General features: G+C 39.2%; 2 protein-coding genes across 2 annotated transcripts in view; one reads left to right on the forward strand and one right to left on the reverse strand.

Annotated features, from left to right (window-relative positions):
- Positions 1 to 2,438: 2,438 nt before the first annotated feature.
- Positions 2,439 to 9,473, reverse strand: dctn3 (dynactin 3 (p22)). Its single transcript, XM_067391982.1, has 7 exons — positions 9,314 to 9,473; positions 7,235 to 7,319; positions 7,046 to 7,132; positions 6,368 to 6,451; positions 4,056 to 4,114; positions 3,064 to 3,123; positions 2,439 to 2,898 (listed from the first exon to the last, which is right to left on the reverse strand). Exons 1-7 carry the CDS (start codon positions 9,413 to 9,415, stop codon positions 2,812 to 2,814), a joined length of 564 nt encoding a protein of 187 aa, XP_067248083.1. The 5' UTR covers positions 9,416 to 9,473; the 3' UTR covers positions 2,439 to 2,811.
- An 8,724-nt stretch (positions 9,474 to 18,197) lies between these two features.
- elovl4a (ELOVL fatty acid elongase 4a) overlaps positions 18,198 to 25,777 on the forward strand; it is a 32,530-nt gene continuing 24,950 nt past the window's right edge. Inside the window, exons 1-3 of the mRNA XM_067400014.1 lie at positions 18,198 to 18,289; positions 18,830 to 18,920; positions 22,885 to 23,072. Coding sequence (XP_067256115.1) covers positions 18,854 to 18,920; positions 22,885 to 23,072 — 255 coding nt within the window. The 5' untranslated portion in view covers positions 18,198 to 18,289; positions 18,830 to 18,853. The remainder of the gene's footprint in view (positions 18,290 to 18,829; positions 18,921 to 22,884; positions 23,073 to 25,777) is intronic.

Consider the following 25,777-nt stretch of genomic DNA (forward strand, 5'->3'; position numbering starts at 1 on the left):
TTTCATTCTGCGCTCGTTCTGGTGTCAGATTTGGAGAACAGCTGATAAAATGTCTAAAACAAAGCGTTTCTTATAAAGTAATATATGTACTAGATCGTTTTTAGACTGATCAATGTAAAGATATGTCGAACAGGCTATATAAAACCACAAAGAAACTAAACATAGATTTACAACATGTGGAATTGATATAAAAATATTATATTTCAGTGATAATGAGATGTCTTATACAGTTATTTTTCTGTACAGTTCCACATGCATAAAATGAAATTATCTGCCTCCTAATCATTTCGTAAATAGAATTAAATGTAGTTTTCTTTGTTTTTACTTTCTTAAACACTGACAAATAATAGCTTATTTTATAATCTAAATAATTGTAACCATATAAACTGTTGTTCTTAATGAAAATATAATTTCTTCATCATTATTTATAGTCATTATATTTATAGTCAATACATTTATCCATGCTCATAATTATTTATTTATTTTTATTTAAAATGCATGTGCCTTGTAATCTTTTATCAAAATAACTTCCCCTCACTCTTGTGACATCTCCTCTGATTACATGTTTACTGGTGCGAGGGCGCAGCAACCTGTCAATCACATGAGATCCACCTATAGCAAACCACAGCCATCCAATCAATTCCCCATAGACGAAATCAAGCCCCGCCCTACATTTGTTCTTGTTCCAGAATAAATAAATATATTATATACACAAACAGGTGCTGGTCATATAATTAGAATATCATCAAAAGTTGATTTCTTTCACTAATTCCATTCAAAAAGTGAAACTTGTATATTATATTCATTCATTACACACAGACTGATATATTTCAAATGTTTATTTCTTTTAATTTTGATGATTATAACTGACAACTAAGGAAAATCCCAAATTCAGTATCTCAGAAAATTAGAATATTACTTAAGACCAATACAAAGAAAGGATTTTTAGAAATCTTGGCCAACTGAAAAGTATGAACATGAAAAGTATGAACATGTACAGCACTCAATACTTAGTTGAGGCTCCTTTTGCCTGAATTACTGCAGTAATGCGGAGCAGCATGGAGTCGATCAGTCTGTGGCACTGCTCAGGTGTTATGAGAGCCCAGGTTGCTCTGATAGTGGCCTTCAGCTCTTCTGCATTGTTGGGTCTGGCATATCTCATCTTCCTCTTCACAATACCCCGTAGATTTTCTATGGAGTTAAGGTCAGGCGAGTTTGCCGGCCAATTAAGAACAGGGATACCATGGTCCTTTAACCAGGTACTGGTAGCTTTGGCACTGTGCAGGTGCCAAGTCCTGTTGGAAAATGAAATCTGCATCTCCATAAAGTTGGTCAGCAGCAGGAAGCATGAAGTGCTCTAAAACTTCCTGGTATATGGCTGTCTTGACTTTGGACCTCAGAAAACACAGTGGACCAACACCAGCAGATGACATCGCACCCCAAACCATCACTGACTGTGGAAACTTTACACTGGACCTCAAGCAACGTGGATTGTGTGCCTCTCCACTTTTCCTCCAGACTCTGGGAATCTGATTTCCAAAGGAAATGCAAAATTTACTTTCATCAGAGAACATAACTTTGGACCACTCAGCAGCAGTCCAGTCCTTTTTGTCTTTAGACGCTTCTGACATGGTCTGTTGTTCAAGAGTGGCTTGACACAAGGAATGCGACAGCTGAAACCCATGTCTTGCATACGTCTGTGCGTAGTGGTTCTTGAAGCACTGACTCCAGCTGCAGTCCACTCTTTGTGAATCTCCCCCACATTTTTGAATGGGTTTTGTTTCACAATCCTCTCCAGGGTTATCCCTACTGCTTGTACACTTTTTTATACCACATTTTTTCCTTCCCTTCACCTATTAATGTGCTTGGACACAGAGCTCTGTGAACAGCCAGCCTCTTTTGCAATGACTTTTGTGTCTTGCCCTCTTTGTGCAGGGTAACAATGGTTGTCATTTGGACAACTGTCAAGTCAGCAGTCTTCCCCATGATAGTGTAGCCTACAGAACTAGACTGAGAGACCATTTAAAGGCCTTTGCAGGTGTTTTGAGATAATTAGCTGATTAGAGTGTGGCACCAGGTGTCTTCAATATTGAACCTTTTCACAATATTCTAATTTTCTGAGATACTGAATTTGGGATTTTCCTTAGTTGTCAGTTATAATCATCAAAATTAAAAGAAATAAACGTTTGAAATATATCAGTCTGTGTGTAATGAATTAATATAATATACAAGTTTCACATTTGAATGGAATTCGTGAAATAAATCAACTTTTTGATGATATTCTAATTATATGACCAGCATGTGTGTATGTGTTATAATATATATATATATATATATAAATATAAAAAAGTGTAACATAAAACATTATCAGTGAACCTCAAGGAACATGCAAGAAGGTAAATTCTAGATAAAATAAAGACAAATACTACAGCGGTACTTTCATGGTTTATTTATGGTAATTTAGGAAGTGAAACTTTTGTAAAGGCAGTAAAAAGCCACCTTCATATGCACATCATCCTCACAACTGCTGGAATAAATAAATTAAAAAGCTAAACGAGTTCCCCAACTTTTTACTTCAGAGGAGAATTAAATGTATTTCTGTAAACACAAATGTAAAGAGCATTTAATTATTGATAATACAGTAAGTGGAGCATATTTGTATAAGATCAAGGGAAGGCAAAAGCCTTAAACAACACTTAAATACAACAAGGTATGTTTAGGAATGACAGTGCCGTTTTATTAATCATATCTGTAATGAAGAGTGCTAAATGCAACATTTTACAATAAACCATCAACCTAAGCTTTACAGTCCTAATCTATCGGCTGGCCTTGCTTGGGTCCTTCCAGCATCCGAAGAGTTTCATCCCACTGTGAAAACTGTTTTGATAAAAGAAACATCTGTGAAGAGGTTAAGGATAGTAAGGCATTGATGCGAAAGATTTCATGTTCAAAAATGAGCTTATTGTGTGCTGTTTTTAGCTGCAGGGAGTTCTGAACACATGACAAGCAGTCAAATATAATAAAGCAGGAGTCTTTTTTAACTTTCAGCGCAAGTAAGGATACCATTTTGTTGTATTCTTCGAACAGCCTTTTCACTTCAGCAGACAATTCTTCATTCTGGTCCTGTGGAAGTCAACCAGGAATCATTTAGTATGGTGAAATAGACATGCTAATAGACATATATAATCTTATCCTTTTTTTTTTTTAACAAAGAAAACCATATTCCAATCCACCTGCAAATGTGCATATGAAGAGAGCAGAGGTGTAAGAAGTATTTGAGTAACAATGCTTCACTACTATAATTATTATTTTTTTGGAATCTGTATTTTACTTGTGAGGCCCCGCGCCTTTATTCTGTGCATGTCTTGGGTGGGGATTATTTAAAGGAGGAATATTGTCTGTTCGTTCACAGAAGAAAACTCAAGACTACAACAGAGGCGTTTCAGGAAGTTCAGAAACAATGACACTGATATAGAGAAGAACTCCCTTTGAATTTGTAACTTTGCAGAGCTTTTTCATGCTCAAACAGAAACATAACACACTAAACAAAGATGAACATGTAAAATACTTTAAATACTTAAAAGTGATAGTTCAAACCATCATTTACTCGCCCTCACGTTGTTTTAAACCTAAATGATTTTCTTTCTTCTGCTGAACACAAAAGAAGATATTATGAAGAATGTCAGTAATCAAACAGTTGATGGTCACCAGTGAATTCCACAGTATATTTTTCCTACTATGGAAGTCAATGGGGTCCATCCACTGTTTGATTACAAACATTCTTCAAAATATCTTCTTTTGTGTTCAGCAGAAGAAAGAAATTAATGTAGTTTTGGAACAACTTGAAGGTGAGTAAATGATTACAGAATTTTCATTTTTGGGTGAACTATCCCTCGAAGCACAAATAAATGTAGACTTTTAATTGAGTAGATTTTTTGGACAGAATACCTGTACTTTAACTTATGTACATTTTCTCAATACTTCTCACACCCCTAGAAAAGAGCACAGAAGATAATGGAGGTAGAAAAAAAATAAGTTAAATATTTTTTTGTTACCTGCTGTTGAATGTGAATTTGTGACAACCGCTGCACTTTGGTGGTCAAGTCTGGAACCGCTGTAAAAACAAGATGAGAGGGTCGAAAAAACACAGTGTTGTTAATAATACAAAACCTCAGTCATACTGAAAGAAGAGTCACAAGAAATGTTTACAACCAAAGTTGCGAATTTAACTTATGCACAAAATTGGAATATTGCATTGTGGCGAGGGGGGTGTGGTTTAGAGAGGTCTGCAGCGGGAGAGAGAGTTGGGAGTCGAGCGGTGAGTAAGTGGGTTAAGTGCAAATAACAAACACCTGTGTCTTGTTACAGTAATTGGCGTGGAGAGACCGCATAAAAGACTGGGGCTGAGTCCGAAAACCTAGGTAGCTGTCTTGCTGCCTCGCTATCTTATAAGAGAATGACTTGTACAGCAGCGTTTTTGCATGAAAGCACCTCACGAAACTGATTTCAGACAGACTTCTGAGGCAGCGTAACGGTTAAATGATCTACAGCAATATAGCGCGAGCTTTGGTGAGAACTAAACAAATTTAATTACTACAGTAGTAATTTCTCGATAAAAATAATATCAAAATTGAAATATGTTGGTCAAAATCGTACATTTATACACAAACTGACAGCAAACATAACTTTCGGACGCCATCTTTATTTTTCTAGCTCAACTGTCACAGAATGGAAAGCATAGGATATCAAAGGCAGCTTAGGATACATCCATGCTTCCTTCAAAAATCGATCAGATAAAAGTATCTCATGAGACAGGAAGCTAACATTGGATTCGGACGTGTTTTGAGTGAGAAGAATTTAAATAAAAGCCACCAGCAGCAGTTAAGCCGACCCCGTCCTCTTCCTTCCTATTATAGAACATTGTTACATTGGTGCCGAAACCCGGGAAGGAAGCAGGAGAGCCGTCGCCGTCATGCAAAACTTCATCCACGCCATTTGCAGACATCATCTCAAGAACAGCATCAAGCGTTTCTGGATGTGAGGAGTGACCAGGAGCGTCATTTCCAGGCCATTATCCAAGCGCAACAGGAGGACCGCGAGAGATGAACCGGGAGGTTTGGTGTGAAGCCGCAGCTCAGCAGTTCCCACTCACCCACCTGCCACTGAACAAGATGGGGGCTCAGGATGATCCTGAAGCCTTCCTGGACCTCTTCGAGAAAACAGCAGAAGCCGGTGGGTGGCCACGTGAACAACGGCCAGTGCGTTTAATCCCGCTGTTGTCTGGGGAGGCGCAGGTGGCTGCCCAACAGTTGCCCGTACAGAACCTCCTGGTCTTCCACAATCCCATCCTCCAGCGGGTCGGCCGAAGCCCAGAGCAACATCGCCAGTGGTTCAGATTGCTGGATCTGGGCGAGAGCGACTGACCCTTTGTGATGGCCCAACAGCTCCGGGACTCATGCCGCAAATTGCTGCTAGCTGAGGGAAGCGACATTGAGCACATAATCGACCTTGTGGTACTGGAGCAGTTCATCACTCGTCTGCCAAGGAAGACGGCCGAGTGGGTCCAGTGCCACCGACCATCCAACTGGTGGAGGATCAGATGGTGGCGTGCCCCAGGGTCGGCGAATCCCTTCCAGCTGTCTCACTCCCTTCCCCTTTATCCCCTTCCTCTACCTCTGTCTCATTCTCCCAATCTTTTATGCGGTCTCTCCACGCCAATTACTGTAACAAGGCACAGGTATGTTATTTGCACTTAATCCACTTGCTCACCGCTCGTCTCTCCCGCTGTAAACAAAGCAGCATTTCTATCCAGTGAGTCGAAGAGAACAAAATCGTCACTTCCAGATAAACTGATTCTTAATAATCACTAAGAAAAGTAGGGGAAGCCACTGTATATAAAAATGTTTGTATATAATAAATTACTTGCATCTCAGAGTGCGCAGACGAAGCGCAATAAACACATTTCAGAGGCAGATGCCTGCTGTTTGGGAACGCAGTCACGTAAGACACTTAAATGTAATTATACCCAACCACTTTGACGAAAGATTTTGCTCAGACATTTCAGATGCTGTGCAATTCGCTGGTTAGTCCAGTTATGCCGTCTCATCACGCAAAGTTGTTTTTTGATGTGCATCGTGGAATTTATTCAGTAAATCTGCTTCCATCATAGTTAATGCGTATGTTTTCTTATCGGATAAAAAATGTATCCAACTCAAACGAGCGCATAAGTATTTCATGCACATTTTTAGAATTTATGCACATCTTGGCATTTCAATCCAACAGATATCCCAAAATACGCATAAAAATAGGTGGATGGAAACAAAGCTACTTACGTATTTGACAAATACAGCAATAGTCAGTGTTTTACCTTTAATGTGGTTACTGTCCAGAAGAGGCTGCAGATTGTGCACCTGCTCCAATAATGTGGCCTGGGAACGCAGGAACTCTTCCTCTGTAGATATAGGAGGAGGAAAGAATTAAATCTCTGCAAAAACATCTGATAAACTTCAGTGGTGCTCAATAGGTGAATCCCAACTTGCAGGTATGTGACAGCAGGGGGAAAAAAATGCTAAATGCAAAAAATAAAATGCAACTAACCATTATAGAGTCAGGATAACAAAATGAATAGGCTTATCAGCTTTTAAAAGCAAGGAGAAAACATAGTCTCTTTCTTACAAAACCATGAAAAAAATTACAATTCTATACAGACTACAATAAAATACAGTTCACATGCAATGAGAATAAACTCACGGTTTGTGCCAAATATAATGTGTTTTGTGCAGTGAATTATTGGTGACCAAAATCATGACACAACTGAAATTCAAGATTCATTTAGAAAAAAAATTATGCACTTTCTTACGTCATTTAATAATTGTGCACATTGGCTGATGGTAGTTCATAGTAATACTAATAAATTTCAATGTTTGACCTTAATGGCTGATTTATATTTATACAATTCACAAATATGGTACTTTACGTCCAATGTAAAATCAGGGTCCTGAAGCAAAACCAGTTGGGTATATATGGGTGAAAAAAAAGCACTAACCTGCTAGAATAAACTCCAATTTCATTGCATCAGGCACAGCAATGAAGTCTGTGAACTGGGGGTCCAAATACTTCAGCAAATCTTCAACTGATGGAAAATATAAATTGATCAGTAGTGATGATGCATATTATTAACATTCATAGGATTTTTTTTATCACAACCATTGCTGATTCATTCGGAGGCTCTCACTTTTCTTGTGAAGGATCTTGACGCGCTCTCTCTTGTTTGCTGTGTTTGCAAGAGCGCCGCTGATCCTCATGAGTGACTCAGCACACTGAAGGAAGGAAGGAAAGACAGATTATAAATCTAGCAAAAGGTTAATCAGGTTATATATGAATAGTTGCAAATGGACATGTACTTCCCAACATTTGTTAATCATTTCTGAGTTCACCACTTTTGATCTACTTTTTACCTTCATTGGTTTGTTATGAATGAGGCATAACAAATTTTTTTTTTTAAATTACAAATATTCCATGTAAACTTGAAATTAGAATGAACTAATAATTATAATAGAATTCAGAAAACGCTCAGGACATTCCGCTATTCTGACACATTGTTTCCATCAGACTCCCTTATGCTGCACACAAATACCAGGAATTATTTCCACAAATGTATTTCAATTTAACTTAACAGCTTGCACATGACTGATTTACTGATTAAAACCATTTTAAAGTCACAATGAAATCAAAGTTAACAATTCTTATTTATATGGAATATTGCAGTATTCATTAGAAAATAATTTATTCATGCACTTAAGTGTTTTTAAATCTTCACTTATAACTTATTTTTTTAGGCTTGCATACAAGTGATTATTATTATAAATGTGTTTTGTTTTGCTTTTTATATAATGCATCTTTCTCTCTTAATTTTGCTCTAAAGTATGTTTATTGTATTTATATGTTTCTGTGAAGCGCTTTGAGATGTAACTTTTAAAGGCGCTATATAAAATAAAGTTTATTATTATTATTACTATTATTACTTTATTATATTATATATTTTTTTATAAATTCATGTGCCTCATAATGTTTAATCAAAACAACTTCCCCTCCAGTAACATCTCTTCTCTGATGACGTGTTTACTGGCATGAGGGCGGGGCAACCTGTCACTCACATGAGATCCACAAACAGCAAACCACAACTATCCAACCAGCCAATCAACTGCCCATGAACAAATCAAGCCCCACCCTACATTTGTTCATGTTTGAAAAGCCACTTCACTCAAGAAAAGACTATTGCAGCTTATGGAAGCCCGTTTCCGCCACTTAAAAGAAAAAAAAAGATTAATTGCGACTTTTTATCTCAGAATTCTGACTTTTTAACTCGAGATATAAAGTCACAATTGTGTGATAAGTCAGAATTCTGAGATAGAGATATTCTGACTTTGTTTCTCGCAATTGCGACTTTATATCTCACAATTCTGACTGTTTTTCTTGCAATTGCGAGTATATATCTCAGAATTCTGAATTTTTAATCACGCAATTGCTACTTTATATCTCAGAATTCTGACTTTACAACTCGCAATTGCAAGTTAAAAAGTCAGAATTCTGAGATAAAAAGTCGCAATTAATTTTTTTTTTTTTAGTGGTGTTTTTGTTTTTGTGGGGTTTTTTTTACTATTGGTGGAAACGGGCTTCCGTCATGCCAACATTAAAAACATATTATATGTGAATGTTCAGTGAGTGGCGGTACATGTGCACTAGTCTGTGTGTAAGTTCAAGGGTTTTCTATCTTTTAAATGCCGAAGACCCCCAAATATGATCATCCTTGTGTGAGGGAAAATTTAAAAGTTAGCTACATGTTTTCATGTATAAGGACCCAATTCATACTATGAAAAATTAATATTATTAATGTGTTTAAAATGTTGTTTGGAAAATATTTAGTTTCTATTATGTAATTATATTCTAAAAAATTATATTGTACTGCATGGGTTAGGATTAGGAACTATATAATTTATTTAAATATATATTTTTTAAATGTTTATTGTTTTAATGACTATTTATTTAATCAAATTAATTAAATCAATAATTATTTATTTTCCCATTTTTTTCACTGTAATGTGTCAGCTGCCACGCCCGCAAAACGAACAGCTCTCACTACTGCATCATAACATCCACCACATGTCAGCATGCAATTTCTGACACAACTAATGCACATTAAACTCGTCAACAAAATGAATGCTATTATGTGGTGAATATGATCTGTCAACAACAATAAACACTGCTGAAACACACACACAAACACGCTTTAGGCGTGTCTGAGGCGAATCACCTTCACTGGCTTATTGTTTTTTCCTCCTCTTTCTCCATGAATGCGTTTTTCGAGAACTTGAAGGCGAGCATCCAGATCGTCCAGATTATTTTTCCCTTCCATTTTGTTGTTTGGTAGCTGTTCTCTAAACCGGAAATGACGCTTCGGACAGCGTCTTCTTCTGCGCGTCCCCACCCAGCAGCGGTCACAACGCGCCCGCCACATCTGCTGCCACCACACGTTCCTCCAGTGAAGAGGAAACATCAAAAAGTGATCATTTTGTAAAAACTTGTGTGTTTTTACAAAAATGATGAAATGAAGTGAAATAATTTAAACAAACACTATGCGCAGAGACAACGTAAGTGTTCACACATCACCTTTAAGTCCTTGACAATGGGATGTTCATCAGAGGTCACTGAATATAAGTGACCCATAAAATCAAATAAATCGATAATTCTTGTTCGTTTGTTTTTTATTCATGTTCCTCATAATATTTAATCAAAGTAACTTCCCTTGCCCTCTTTCAGTAACATCTCATCTCTGATGACGTGTTTACTGCCGCGAGGGCGGGGCAACTTGTCACTAGCAAGAAGGACACATAATGAATCATGTCTGCTCCAGTTTATTTATGAACATATGGCTACTTTAAACAGCCCCATTAAGACTTTAAATGATTAGTTCACTTTAAAATGAAAATTCCCCCAAGCTTTACTCACCCTCAAGCCTTCCTAGGTGTAGCTATATGACTTTCTTCTTTCTGGTGAACACAATCAGTTATATAAAGGTGCAATATGTAATATTTTTGCAGTAAAATATCTAAAAACCACTAGGCCAGTGTTGTATATTTTGTTCACTTGAGTACTTACAATATCCCAAATGTTTCCAACCATTTGTAAATTGTGAGAAAATTGCAATTTTAACCAAGGCTCCAGGACGTGTGAGGAGTCGTCTGTCAATTGCGTCATTCCCGCGTTACCCTCGGTTTCCGGTTTTATTTTGTAGAAACCATGGAAACACCAAAGACGCTTTAATATTTACATGTTTTAATAGACAAGGGAACAACTGTTTGATATATTTATTGACAGAAAATTAATTATTGTTATATAGCTCAACACGTTTAGTCTTATTGTTTAAATCTAATTTTCTTGATTTTTTGCGAGTACCATGCTTCACCATGCCTCAGAGAAAAACACTATTTTGTCAAGTAGCTAACATAGCATAATCAGATGCAGCTTTATTTTTAGTAACAGTAATACAACATTTTTCTCCATCATACAATACGTTTTAAAATTAATTGCATTCCATTTATCAGTACAAGTCATCCAGCATTTAATATGATATTCTAAAATCGATCTATCTTACTGCAGTGTGTAACAGTGTCTCACAGCAGCCGCCGAGCGAACGCACAGAGTAACGTTATAACATAATTTTCAACACACTCAAATGTATCTAATATGATAAACAGAGCTGTGTTACCTCATACTCATGACCGGAATAGTAGAAGCAGCACCGGCGACTGTCATAATAAAAGTCCCGCTGCTCGTGAGGCATGTGTTGGCGCAATCGCTCCAGCGTCCTTGTTCAGCTCCCACAACACTCGCTCCTGCTCTGCTTCATACTACAGTAACGTTAATAATCACATCCATGAAGATGATTTCTTCCAGAGTCCTATCCCGATTATTACCACATGTCCCAAGATTCTGCGCTCAAACATGGCGTCATCAAGCTACACCTTTGTTTTGAATAGGCCTTTAGCGGCCTCTAGCAGACAGAAAATTTTACATATTGCACCTTTAATAAATATCCTGACGCATCCAAGCTTTATAATGGCTGGACCAATGAGTATGAAGCTGAAGAAAGAGCATCCATAAGCTAGATATTTTACTTCATATATTGTTAAATATGGATATTTTTCTTACACAAACGCATCGCTTCGCTTCAGAAGGACTTTATTAACCCCCTGGAGCCGGGTGGAGTACGTTTATTCAACAGTCTCGTAACACAGTTGCCGCAGTGATGGAAGTGCTAAGCTGTGTTCACTGCATCAACTGCATATTCTTGTCGCTTCATAATATTAAGGTTGAACCACTGTAGTCACGTTGACTATTTTAACGATGTCTTTAATACTTTTATGGACCTTGAATGATTGTAATTCATTGCTTTCTATGGCAGATTAAAAAAAAAAACAAAAAACTTGGATTTCATCATAAATATCTTAATTTATGTTCTGAAGATGAACAAAGCTCTTACCGGTTTGGGACAACAAGAGGTTGAGTAATTAATGACAGAAATTTCATTCTGGGTGAACTAACCCTTTAAGACAGTGACTTGCCACCACCTACTGGCGGTTTTAGTTTCTTATTTAAAAGTAGCATATTTAATTTAATTAACCAGAAATATAACATTTAAACATTAATCTGTTATCATAATATATGCAATTATAATTGTTTTGTTAATCCATTCATGCCACGTCTGAGCTGCATTAAGCATATAAATAGGGCATCTGCAAACACTCCATCAGCTTTTTTGTCTTCAGGAATCCGCTTGTGTGTGTGCTGTGTAACAAAGCAGTGTGATTGTTTCTGCGAAGTCTTGTGTGTTGTCAGATTATCTTGTTTGTGTGAAATGGTGAATAAACAGTTTAAGAGATGTGTTTCCCATGTCCATGCTTTATTGCTCCTGCAAATGGACACGAGTTTTGTGTTATCTGCATTTAGCCTTCAAGGGGGCTGGATGCATTCACTGTTGTACATTCTCAGTGAGAAAGCTCCGCTTCCGCTTGGCTCTCTTTACGAGTGCGGGGAGTGAAGCCTCTGAGTCCCGTGGTTTCCATCCTGCATTTGCTGAGGAAGCGCGATGACTGTGATAGTGGGGATCTCAGATGGAGCTTGAAGTGGGTTCCCTTGCTTCTCCGACTAACTCCTGCATAGCGGCAACCTCTGGGCTGGATAAGAGCAGTTTGCTCACTTCTAGTCCAGAGGAAGTAGAAGTAGAGTCAGTTTCAGAAAAAAACAGCTCGGTCTGAAATCCCATATAAAAGCCCTGCATATGATGAGAACAACTCAGTCTAGAAAGTTCCGGTCTGAAGCACGAAGTCTACCATGGTAGATTAGATGAGAGATATCTGCCGCGTCATAAGTCTCCAGCTCCGGTAAGCCTTTCATTTTTTCTGGACCTGCACACTGTGGTTGTAAGGAGGATTTAGGCTGAGTGGATTCCATAAGCGGTTCTTTATGAAAGGATCTGAGCATAAAATCCAAACAATAGTCACAACTCGTAGTCAGGTCGAAACAGGCAAAACAATCCAATGGCAGACAAATCCAAAACAAAGTAAAAAAAGAGTAATCCAAAAACGTGAGTCAAAAGAGCAAAAGCAATAGTCATAACAATAATCAATAACGGACGCATGGAAAAGCGCTTAGTAAGGCAGTGAACTGGCAATACTTTGCAATGTGGCAATGCAAACACATGGCTTAAATACAGGGTAACAGGAAATGACAAGACAGGAACTGATGTGGCAGGAACAGGAAGTGGCAGAGTTCAATATTCAGGTGAGGGCTCCCTCTGGTGGACTGGAGCCTGATCAAACATTACAGAGGTGGCAGATTTATGTAAACACCCATACTCTGCTCACACAGTCCCTTCGAATTCAAGCTACATGAATATCAAGGGGATGTGTGAGCAGGACCATGGACGGATGCCTTGGGTTGAAGAGAATTTGGCTAGCTATCTCTCCCCGGGGACATCCTCATCTTTGAAGGCTTCCATTCTGCCATCCAAACCATTCCAGACAACATTGAGGCTGGTTGGCAAATCATATGTGGTGGCCAGTGGTGCCCTGCATACCATGACAGTGCTGCAGGCATATCAGGTCGACCTACTTAAAGACCTGGACCAAGGCGAGGGTCTATCTCAATGCTCAATTGGCCATTTCATGGCAGTTGTGGTGGCAGTGGAGAAGCATTTGTGGCTCAATCTGTTGGGCATCAGGGAAAGTGATAAGACCGTCCTTCTCGAAGCTCCAGTCTTGCCTTCCAGACTTTTTGGCACTGCCACTGAGATGGTGGTGGAGACGTTTAGGGAGGCGAGAGCACAGTTGGCTGCCTTTAAGAAGTTTATCCCTCGTCGGGTCCAGGCTTCTCTAAAGCCTTCTGGTCTTTCTTGTCCTTCTCTGGCAACTAGTTCCTGGAGGGAGGAACAGAAGGCGAGTGTGGCGGCTCAAGCCCCTCCTCTGAGGAGTAGTGGGAAGAGGCACCGCACAGGGAGGATGCCGGAATTGGACCTGAGGGCCGTGATTTTGGCTAGAAGGAAGAAAAAAGCTCTCACCCCCATCTCTCTTTTCCTTGCTGGTGGTCTCTTTATTTCTGTGATTCTCCCATGTGGGGCTTATGAGAGAGCCGTTTTTTACCCACTGTCTATATTACTATAGCTGCGTTTTCACCTCTGGAACTTTCCCTAGGAGCTAGGGACTTTGGGTGGTACTCTGGTTTGTTTCAACCGCAGGAACCAGGGTCAAAATGAAGTTCTAGGTAAAAAATTCCCCCTCAGAAAGTCCCTGCTTATGAAGTAGTACTTTTTTAAAGTTCAGGAACTTTTGGGGGTGGGGCACCGAACATGCTGATTGGTTGAGTTCACGCAGCATTTTATTTCAACCACCATTTTTAAAGCCAGTTGCAGTGTGTGCAGTAAAAGTTGTTTGTTGTAGCCTGGTGTTGTAGCCTTGCGTCGGCGTCAGCTGTGTCTGGACCAAAAAGCTGCGCTTGAACACACAACACAGACTACAGCCGACTGCAGGCCTGCGCTTGCATGTAAGGAATTAACTATCTATATTAGCAGGTATCAATAGTCTATATTCATCATTAAAATGGAGAATTAATTCTCATGCACTGACTTGTTTGCTAAACTTAACATCCAATCAGAGTTCCCACTCTCACCGATGGACCCGACACAGATCCAACAAGCTCCTGCCGATGCTCCCGTCCACGTGCAGCCCAATTTTTGTGATGACACGGACCGTGTGTGTACTGTACAAAAGCCCATGTGAAAGTGAATTGAGTGCTACTTTGTGTTCGTCAGCCCAGGGCCCCGCGAAGGCTTAAAGCGGCACTGCTTACCCTACATGTATTCACAAATCTTTAATGTAATTGTGTTAAATTAAGTGTTAAATGTCCAAATATTTCAGTTATAAATAAAACAAATTAATGATGTTCCATTATTCACTTTAATAGGTTAGTATAATTATTATTTATTAATTAACAGTTAATCAAGTGTTAGAAATTACATTCAGTTGTTTTTTTATGTACTAATTTGTTTTCTTACGCATTATCTAGTAAGTTATATGGGTATTTTAAATTAATATCATTCGTATATACTTAGGATAATCATTAACTGACAGCTTGGGGAGACACGATTTCAAGGGAGGACCCGATTTGTCATGACACCGGCTTTTAGCCTGGCAGACATGGGCTGTTGCTTGTTTTAAAGGGGTCCTTGATTATGATTTCACTTTTTTAACTTTAGTTAGTGTGTAATGTTGCTGTTTGAGCATAAACAACATCTGCAAAGCTACAACACTCAATGCAAAGAGAGATCATTTCTTTTACAGAAATTGCTTTTTAAGGACTACAACAAACAGCTGGTAGGGACTACAACAAGCTTCCTCCTGGGTTGGTGACATCACAAACCCCAAAGTTTACCGAGAACACGCAACAAAGAGGGTGAGGCCATGTTGGGCTGCTTTAGAGAAGAGGAAGAGTTGTTGTAGTAGAGTGTTGTTGCCATGTCGTCATTTTACACTGGACTGCTTCTCAAACGAGGCTCAATTCAACGCTGGATTTGCATGATTAACATGACGGCACATGCTAGTGGATGAGTTGAATCAACTCCACAACAACTACATAAATTTATCCACTAATCATTCAGAAACATCCAGTTTCATTCTAAAAGTTGTAACTTCTTCCTGAGTCTCTCCGTCAGTGTCGACTCCGGTTTGAACAATGTAAGGCTGAAAACCAACACTGACAATCCTCATTTTGGCTGAGTGAGATTCTCCAGCTTTGTTGTTGTTGAGCAACTGAAGTGCGAGCTGTTAAAGCTCCGCCCTCTTCTGGAAAGGGGGCAGGAGCAGCAGCTCATTTGCATTTAAAGGGACACACACAAAAATGGTGTGTTTTTGCTCACACCCAATTAGAGGCAAATTTGACAAGCTATAATAAATGATCTGTGGGGGATTTTGAGCTGAAACTTCACAGACACATTCTGGAGACACCAGAGACGTATAGTGCCCTCCACAAATATTGGCACCCTGAGTAAATATGAGCAAAGGTGGCTGTGGAAAAAAATCTGCATTGTTTATCTTTTTGATTCTAACCTTTCATTGAAAGAAAAGAATTGAAAATGGGAGAAAAAGCTCATTATGAAATAATTTTTTTTCTCCAATACATGTTTGCCACAATTATTGGCATCCCTAGAAATTCTTCTGAGTAAAATATCTCTGAAGAATACTCCAATTCACATTTACATTTTTTAGCACACCAGGGTGACTAGGAGCATGAAATTGTGAAGCCATGACTTCCTGTTCCACAGGAGTACAAATATGTATGAACACAAAGGACAAATCCCCTTAATCATTCATCACAATGAGAAAAAAACAAATAATATAGTTCTGATGTGCAGCAAAAGATCATTGAGCTTCACAAAATAGAAAATGGGTATAAGAAAAAAGCTAAAGCATTGAAAATCCCCATTTCCACCATCAGGGAAATAATTAAGAAGTTTCAATCTACTAAAGTTGTTACAAATCTGCCTGGAAGAGGACGAGTGTCTAAATCGTCCTAATGCACGGTGTGGAGGAAAGTTTGAGTGGACAAAGACTCTCCAAGGATCACAGCTGGAGATTTGCAGAGATTATTTGAGTCTTGAGTCTCAGAAAGCCTAAAAAAATGACCAAACAGCACCTACATAACCACAAGATGTTCGGGAGGGTTTCAAGAAAAATCCTTCTTTGCTCATCCAAAAACAATCTCCAGCATATTCAGTTGTCAGACAAGACTGGAACTTCAAACGGTTACGGCTTCTATGGTCAGATGAAACTAAAAAAGCTTTTTGGCAGCAAACCCACCAGATGGATTTGGTGCACACATGGATAAAAAGTATCCCATGCCCACGGTTAAATATACTGCTGGATCTTTAATGTTGTGGGCCTGTTTTTCTGCTGGTGGTCCTGGACATCTTGTTCAGATACATGGTATCATGGATTCTATCAAATACCAACAGATTAAAATTCAAACCCTGACCGCGTCTGTTAGAAATCCAATAATGGGCCGTGGTTGGATCTTCCATCAGGACATTTGATCCAAAACAAACATCAAAACCAACACAAAAATGTGTCACTGAGCACAAAATGAAGCTTCTGCCATGGCCATTCCAGTCCCCTGACCTGAACCCTAAAGAAAATGAGTGGAGTGAACTGAAGAGAAGAAGCACCAACATGCAGCTGGAATCTGAAGGACCTGTAGAGATTCTGTATGAAGGAATGATCTCTGATCTCTTGTCAGGTGTTCTCCAAACTCATCAGGCATTATAGAAGAAGACTCAGAGCTGTTCTTGGAAAAGGGCATTGCAATAATTGGGTGCCAATAATTGTGGCCAATTTGAACTAGAGAAAAACATTTATTTTAAAATGAGCTTTTCCACCCATTTTCAATTGTTTTACTTAAATGAAAGGTTAAAATATTGTGAATTTTTTGAATGAAAGATCAAAAAGATAAACAAAGCAGATTTATTTTCACAGCCGCCTTTGCTTATATGTACTAAGGGTGCCAATATTTGTGGAGGACACTATATATTACATCTTGTGAAAAGGGGCATAATAGGTCCCCTTTTATCCAAACAAAACATAATATCTTATGGCATTTTAGTAAATACATCTTGATTTAAGATTTTTTAGATATTTGGACAGGAAACAAGACAAAAATACTAAGAAAAGCAGTGAAACTGCTTTCTTTGTTGCCTCCCCAGTTTTGTGGTTTTTAAGCAAGGCTGTGCTCCTGAATTTGGCTGTGAGGTTGAGCTGGGCAGATGTAAAAAATGTTTGTTGCCCTTCTTAGTTTTATTCTAGGAGTTGAGATACGATTATGCTCCCGGGTGGCCCAGTTTCTCCCATTCTATATAGGGGCTAAGTCTCCAGGGGCTACAGCCTTGCTACCAACTAATTTTCATCTTTAATAGGAAATTGATGGCTAAAGCAGCAAATTAATGAATGAAACAAATGAAACGTTATTTTATGCAGGGTCCCTTTTACATTTTGGAAAGTACATTTCCATAAAAACTTTAACCTTGTATTGGAGAAAAAGTCTAATAAAGTGTACCTAATAAATGAGCTAAATGCTGAATTATTATGCTGGGATGGAACATTTCAGTCAAAATGGATGTTCTCGCTGTTATCATTAGTATCCAAGAATTAACTAGCACAATAAATATTTAATTTTGTTTAATTAGGGTATTTAAAAATAAATGACCACAGTCTGTGTTATGTGAGGGTGGATATGTTTATGGAATGCTTGACGAATTAAGTTTTGAATCAACTTGCTTCTTATGAAAACTTAAAAGATGTTTCCAGATTTAAAAAGTAAGCCTATCCAATACACTAGTCACTGGTGTTTTATCAAACATCACATCACCAAATATTAAGCGCTGAGTAGAAATTCAAGGTTTGAATATCAAGAGAATTGCACCTGTTTCGGCGCATGCGCAGTTGAGCATCCTCCTCATTCATTGCTGTCTGAGTCTAGGGGAGCGACCCGAGAGCCGCAGTGATGCCAGTAACCCTCTAGGATGCTCCACACACGGATGCTTTTATTACCGTCTGTTTCAGCCACAGGCCTTTGAGCAGATCCGGATAAATCCGGGACGAAGGTGTTATTCCACAGCACGGAATAACAGGATCGCGCGACCTTGCGCTGAATGTCATTAGAAAGGGATTTTAATCTCGCTACGGTAAGAACGGAAATCTCCATACCGCACGACGCTAAATGTGAGTCTAATGTGATATTGTTATGTATTTCGGGGGTATAAGAGCGAATAGACTGTAACCGCAGGGATATGTGGCGTTTGCCGCATCGCAACGTTTGCTCGATTGATCCCTGATGCTGGATTGCATCTCTTGACGTTAACCTGTTCAGATGAACTGATTAAAGGTTCTTCTAATGATGACGCTGATTTGGGAGAGGCTGTGATGGCGTTTGATATGCAAAGACATTTTTGATATATACTGTAGGCCTATACAGTCGTGCAAGTGAATCTCTTCATGAATAATGTGTCATTATTACCATTGTAATTCAGATCGTGTCGAGCAGATCTTTGCTGACACGTGCTGTTCTAGTCTTTGTGCTGAATTACACCCCACCTCCCCATCATAATAAAGCCCTTTCCCATCCCACCATCACTGGAATAAACAACACTCCATCATTGATTGTGTTAAAGCATGATGTTTTTTTTTTACCACTGCACCAACATATCTTTCTTCTGTGTTCTCAGACCATTGCGCTTTGAGTCTCAGCGATGGATATTTTAAAGCATATAATCAACGACACTGTGGAGTTCTACAAATGGAGTCTCACTATTGCAGGTAACTGGTCTTGACTTCACTGACCCGACTGTGATACGTGATATCGTGGCAGAGCTCCCATTAAATAAAGCCGGGAGCAGAGGAGGCACCAGCTCTGGCCTCTGATTAGATTTTGGCCCACGAGACATGCACAGCGACTGCAGGTTTCACGTTTGGTGAACAAGAGCAGAGTTCAACGAGAAATGATAGGCTACAATGCTGGAAATTATCGATTGCACCTGTCAGAAGATTGGAAACATCATTTGTTAATGTTTTTGAAAGAACTCTCTTATGTTCAGCAAAAATTGGGAAATATTACTACAATTTAAAATAATTGTTTTCTATTTTAATACATTTCAAAATGTAATTTATTCCTGTGAATTTTCAACATCATTTCTCCAGTCTTCAGTGTCACATGATCATTCAGAAATCATTCTAATATGCTGATTTGCTGCTTCTGATTATTATATATTAATATTAAAAACATTGTGTATTTTTGTGGAAACATAGATACCATTCATACATTTGTGGTAAGATTAAAAAAGAGAGAAATTAATACTTTTATTAATCAAGGATGCAATAAATTGATCCCCATTTAGTAATTTCTATTTAATAAATGCTTAAACAAATTCAAATAAATGCTGTCCAACTTTCTAATCATCAAAGAATCCTGAAAAAAATATTGTTTCCACAAAAATATGAAGAACAGCACAACTGTTTTCAACTCTGATAATAACCATAAATGTTTCTTGAGCAACAAATCAGCATATTAGAATGATTTCTGAAGGATCATGAAGACTGGAGTATATATTCATATATATTAAAATAGAAAACTTTAAATTGTAATAATATTTCACAATATTTCTGTTTTTACTGTATTTTTGATTAAATAAATGCAGGTTTGGTCAAGTCATCTTCATTTATATAGCGCTTTTCACAAAGCAGCTTCATAGTGATAATAGGAAAATTAATGGACATTAATTAATTAATGCTTGGTGAGCAGAAGAGACTTCTTTCAAAAACATTTAAAAAATTGTAAATATTTGACAGGTATACTGTATCCTAGACACAGTTTCCATGCGATTACACCACAAAAGTTACATTTTCCCCATTTTTTAAATGTCATAAATGTATGAAAAAAGATTTTATCACACTCCTGAATGCTTCAGTTTGGACACGTTTCTTTAGTTATTTAACTAACATAAAGAAAATCCATCACAGCTCTGTAGATTTCACTGAAGCGCTGAGAATTTGACTTTATTTTACCAGCAGTTTTTTTTAAGCCGGATTCAGACTGTACAGTTTTGGCCGTCTGAAACAAATTTTGTGAATCCTATAAGATTCCTCGGATCCTGTCCCAAATTTTGAAGTCTTTGGTCATTAGTTTGACATGTTCACTGAAAGACGATCAATGAAAAACCAATAGGAGCACTGAACCTGATGACGCAGTTAGTGAGACAACAACACACCAGCACTTGCTCTACACGCATCGTCTTTGTTTTTTTCTAGTTTTCTTTCCAGCAGAAGCCATGATCAAAATTAACACTAGAGACTGTTTTTGTTTGCTAGCCACCGTTTCTATCTGCATGCAAATGCAGTTCACAGTCACCGAACGTGTCATGGATTGATGATGTAAATCTCCAGACGAGTCTTCTTGTTTGCATCCGTTTTTAACATGTCTTCACTGCTGTACATGAATGACAGCTGAGATCCCACAGCGGGGAACATGTTCGTACAGTCTGACAAGAAACAGTCGTAAAGGACTATTATAAATAGTACCGTGTGCACCCGGGTTTAGGACGGGTTGAAAAGACAAACTGATCAATTGCTTAGTTGTGAATGTAAACGCACCTCCATTCCCTACATGAGAAAGGGAAACATTTTTGTATTCGCCAGTCAGGGTTTTTAACGTTAATTAAAACTAAAACTACTGAAGGTGAAAAAAAAAAAATATATATATATATATAACTAATATATATATTAGTTGAAAAAAATTAAATGAAAATGAGAAATGTTACCTTGGCAATAAACTGAAATAAATAAAAACTAAAACTGAAATAAAAATAAATTAAACTTAAATAGCAATATTTAAAAAACAAAAACAAGAACAAGAACATAAAACTAATAAAATTACAAAAGCACATAACGACAATAAAAAAACCTTAAATTAACATGAAACCTAAAAATATAAAACTAAAAGCTAATTCAAAATAAGTCAAGTCAAGTCAAATTTATTTATATAGCGCTTTTACAATTGGTAATTGTTTCAAAGCAGCTTTACATATTAGAAGCACAGAAAAAAAGGGAAGTGGTTAAAACTGTACAAACAAGCGTGGTAATATGTAACAAATACAAGATGGTGCTACATTAAGCCAATGTCGGCTGACTTCCAGGGGTGGAAAAAAACCCCTAGGAGAAAAACCCAGCGTGCTAGCACTGGGAAAAAAGTCCTAGGAGGGAAAAAACCCCTTGGAAGATATATATATGTAAATGTATATGGAGATCAAAATCTGAATTGTACATTTTTATTATAGAGATTAAAAATAGATTATATATAAATATATGTAAGCGGATACGGGGATTAAAAATCTGAATTATAGATGCAGCCAGAATTGGATCTTTAGGCCCATTGTCTCCTGGGCTATGTTGTAGTCAGGTCCAGACGCAGGTTCTCCATCTGATCTGGATACGGCCTGGATCCAGCACCCGGCAAACCTCAGGATAAGCAGAGAGACAGATATTAGCGTAGATGCCATTCTTGTTCTGATGTACAGGTATATCTAGTGTTATAGGAAATGTTCTCGGTTCCGGCCGACCTAATTATTGCAGCGTAACAATCCTTTAACGCATTTGAAAAATGTTAATGTATTGATAATGTGTTATGTGTATGCAAGAGCAAAGAGATGTGTTTTTAGTCTAGATTTAAACTGACAGAGTGTGTCTGCTTCCCGAACAATGCTAGGAAGATTGTTCCAGAGTTTAGGTGCTAAATAGGAAAATGATCTGCCGCCTTCAGTTGATTTTGATATTCTGGGTATTATCAACTGGCCTGAATTCTGAGATCGCAATAAACGTGAAGGACTATAATGCATTAAGAGCTCACTTAGGTACTGGGGAGCTAAACCATTTAGAGCTTTATAAGTAAGTAGCAAGATTTTAAAATCTATACGATGTTTAATAGGGAGCCAATGTAATGTTGACAGAACTGGGCTAATATGGTCATACTTTCTGGTTCTAGTAAGAACTCTAGCTGCCGCATTTTGAACCAACTGTAGTTTGTTTAAAAGCCGAGCAGAACAACCACCCAGTAGAGCGTTACAATAATCTAGTCTTGAGGTCATGAATGCATGAACCAACTGTTCCGCATTTGTCATTGAGAGCATATGTCGTAATTTAGATTATTTTTTAGATGGAAGAAGGCGGTTTTACAGATACTAGAAACATGACTTTCAAATGAAAGATTGGTATCAAAGAGCACACCCAGGTTCCTAACTGAGGACGAAGGTTTAATGGAGCACCCGTCAAGTGTTAGAGAGTATTCAAGGTTTTTTCGTGAGGAAGTTTTTGGTCCAAAGATTAGGAAATCAGTTTTTTCTGAATTTAATAATAAGAAATTTCTTGTCATCCAGTTTTTAATGTCAGCTATGCATTCTGTTAGTTTTGTGAATTTGTAGGTTTCGTCAGGGCGCGAGGAAATATAGAGCTGAGTATCGTCAGCGTAGCAGTGAAAACTAACACCATGCTTCTAATAAAACTATAATAAAAACTATAATAAAAACTAAAATAACACCATTACCATATGAAAGTTGTGCATTTTATCCTTTTGAAAAATTAGCAGAGATATTATAATGTAAATTTATCAAATGTATCTTTTTACTTGAAAAAAATATTTTGCCAGGAAACAGGACAGTCTGATACCAGTGCAATTGATGGACATTTGTAGATTACAGATAAAGTCCAGTAATGGGATTTGATGTGTTTGTAGACAAGCGTGTGGAGAAATGGCCTTTGATGGACTCTCCGCTGCCCACGCTGGCTATCAGCTCCTCATACCTGCTGTTCCTCTGGCTGGGGCCGAAGTTCATGCAGGGCCGAGAGCCCTTCCAGCTGAGGAAGACCCTCATCGTCTACAACTTCAGCATGGTCATCCTCAACTTTTTCATTTTCAAAGAGGTGAGTTGACTCCAACTGTATGCTTCTCAGAAAACTAGTTCACTAGTGTTTGTTTCTATTTCATTGTTTGTTTTTTTTTAGCATAGTTTTTATGGTTCATTTCATTTATCCTTTTTGAAAATGATAATTTGTCATTTTAATTTAGTTTCAATATCCTATATGTTTCAGTTTAAAGGGTTAGTTCACCCAAAAATGAAATTTCTGTCATTTATTACTCACCCTCATGTCGTTCTACACCCGTAAGACCTTTGACCATCTTCAGAACACAAATTAAGATATTTTTGATGAAATCCAAGAGGTTTTTTTTTTTATCTCCCATAGAAAGCAATGTAATTGCCATCATTCAAGGTCCAGAAAAGCTACTAAAGACATATTTAAAACAGTTCATGTGACTACAGTGTTTCAACCTTAATGCTATGAAGTGCCAAGAATACTTTTGTGCACAAAAACAAAACAAAAATAATGACTTTATTCAACAATCTCCTCTCTTCCCTGTCAGTCTCGTATGCAATTGATGCAGCGCAGCGCTTCTAGGTTCTATGTCAGAACGCCGGCTCAGTATTGGCCGACGCTGTTCATGTCATCAGCACGATGCATGTGTGATGCTGACGCAGGAGACGGCCTATAATGAGTCAGCGTTCTGACGTAGAACCTTGAAGCGTTGAACGTAAACATGGGAGATAAGAGATTGTTGAATAACATTAAGGTTGAACTATTGTAGTCATGTGGACTATTTTAATGATACCTTTCTGGACCTCGAATGACTGTAATTATGTTGCTTTCTATGGGAGATTTAAAAACAAAAAACTCTCAGATTTCATCAAAAATATCTTAATTTGTGTTCTGAGGATGAACGAAGGTCTTACGGGTGTGGAACGACATAAGGGTGAGTAATTAATGACAGAAATTTCATTTTTGGGTGAACTAACCCTTTAAATCTGCCTATGATGAAAACACACCATAGTTTATTAGTGATTACACAGTCCTCAATGCCAAACAACTGCAGTCTGTTAATGTGTTATGAATGTACCATTACCGCTGTGTTTAGCAGTAAATTCTAACTCCCATCTCTGTAACGTGTATGATCAGTTCCCATTCAGTCGGTCACGTTCGACGTACGTCGGACAGACCGACGAATAGGAATCTCGCCAGAGAAGCCAATCTACTTCGAGTGTAACTAAACGAGCCAATGCACATTGGCATGCAATCATCTGCATCAGCTGCTCACCTCGCAGCGCGGGTATATAATGAGCAGCAGGTGCGTTGCATCTTCAGCTTTTCGCTTCGGAGCCGAACTACTGCAAACACGGTGGTTTCTACGAGCGAGTGTTTGAAGAACGGACTTCAACGAGCCAGCTCTCTCTCTGACTGCTCTTCTCGTCCGGTGCAGGAGGAACAGCACAGCAGCGGGGCCGATTTTTTCTTCTTTGCTTTGTGTTTTGCCTTTTTTATTTGAGCAAATTAAGCTGTGTATCAGCGTGAAGGCCGTTTTCACGGCTGGTGACGGTGCGCTTTAAGAGCGCTAAAAAGCTGTTCTCACAGCTGGTAAGAGCAGCGTCTGCAAAGAGAGTGCACACGACAGGCTGCACATTCCCTGTCTGTGCTGCAGCGGCTATTCCCCTGCGTGCTTCAGCACCTAAAAGAGTCAGTCCTTGAAAGAGCTTACACGAGTAGTTCGCGTCTTTTTAAAGATGTCGTTCAACTTGTGTGCTGCTGGATGCGGTCGTTACCTGGCGCCCCGGGATGGTCACCAACGCTGTATCGCGTGCTTGGGCTTAAGGCACGCTGAGGCGGCGTTTGTGGACGAGTCATGTACCCATTGTGGGATGATGACCGTTGCGGAGTTGCGGTCTAGACTCCAGTTCCTGCAAAGGGGCGGAGTCCCGGTGCCGTTGCCTCGTTCCAATCCTCCTCAGAGGGTTGCTTCGGGCAGCGGCACTGGTGACCTGAGGATCACGGTGAGCGCGCTTCCTTCGGGGAACCAACCCCCTAGGAACCCTCATCCCTCCTGCACTCCGCAGCCAGTAGAGCTGCCGGGGGAGCGTGGTGGACCACCCCAGAGGTGTGTACCATCCGTATCCTTCGGAGCTCCCCAGGATGACCGGATGTCGATCGCTGCATCGGAGGGTGAGCCTGATACTTCCGCGGATGACGATTCGGCGCAGCTGCCTCCCTCGGGAGTGACAACTGTGCCCGATTCAGACCCGGAAATGATGGCTATGCTTTCCCGGGCCGCCAACAGGGTCGGGCTCGTGTGGAATCCTCCACCGTGTCCCGAGCCCTCGAGGTTGGACGATTGGTATCTCGGGGTGGCAAGGGCTGGTTCTCAGCCCCCCACCCCAGTGCCTTTCTTCCCGGAGGTGCATGAAGAGCTCACTGGCACGTGGACGGCACCTTTTACTGCCCGAAACCGTGTCGGTGGGTCCTCCTCCCTCACCACCCTTGACGGCGGGGCAGCGAAGGGTTATACGCGCATACCCCCTGTGGAACGGGCCGTTGCTATGCAACTGTGCCCTAACTCCACCTGGCGGGGGGAGCCGTCTCTCCCTTCCCGGGCCTGTAAGCACTCGTCGGATCTTACCGGCAAGGCTTACCAGGCCTGTGGGGAAGCTGCCTCTGCCCTACACGCTATGGCGTTGTTTCTGGTCCATCAGGCCAAGGCACCGAGGGATCTGCACGAGGGTGGTCATGACCCACAAGTTCTT

This window comes from Chanodichthys erythropterus, chromosome 2 (assembly GCF_024489055.1).
Source record: "Chanodichthys erythropterus isolate Z2021 chromosome 2, ASM2448905v1, whole genome shotgun sequence".
Taxonomy (NCBI): Eukaryota; Metazoa; Chordata; class Actinopteri; order Cypriniformes; family Xenocyprididae; genus Chanodichthys; species Chanodichthys erythropterus.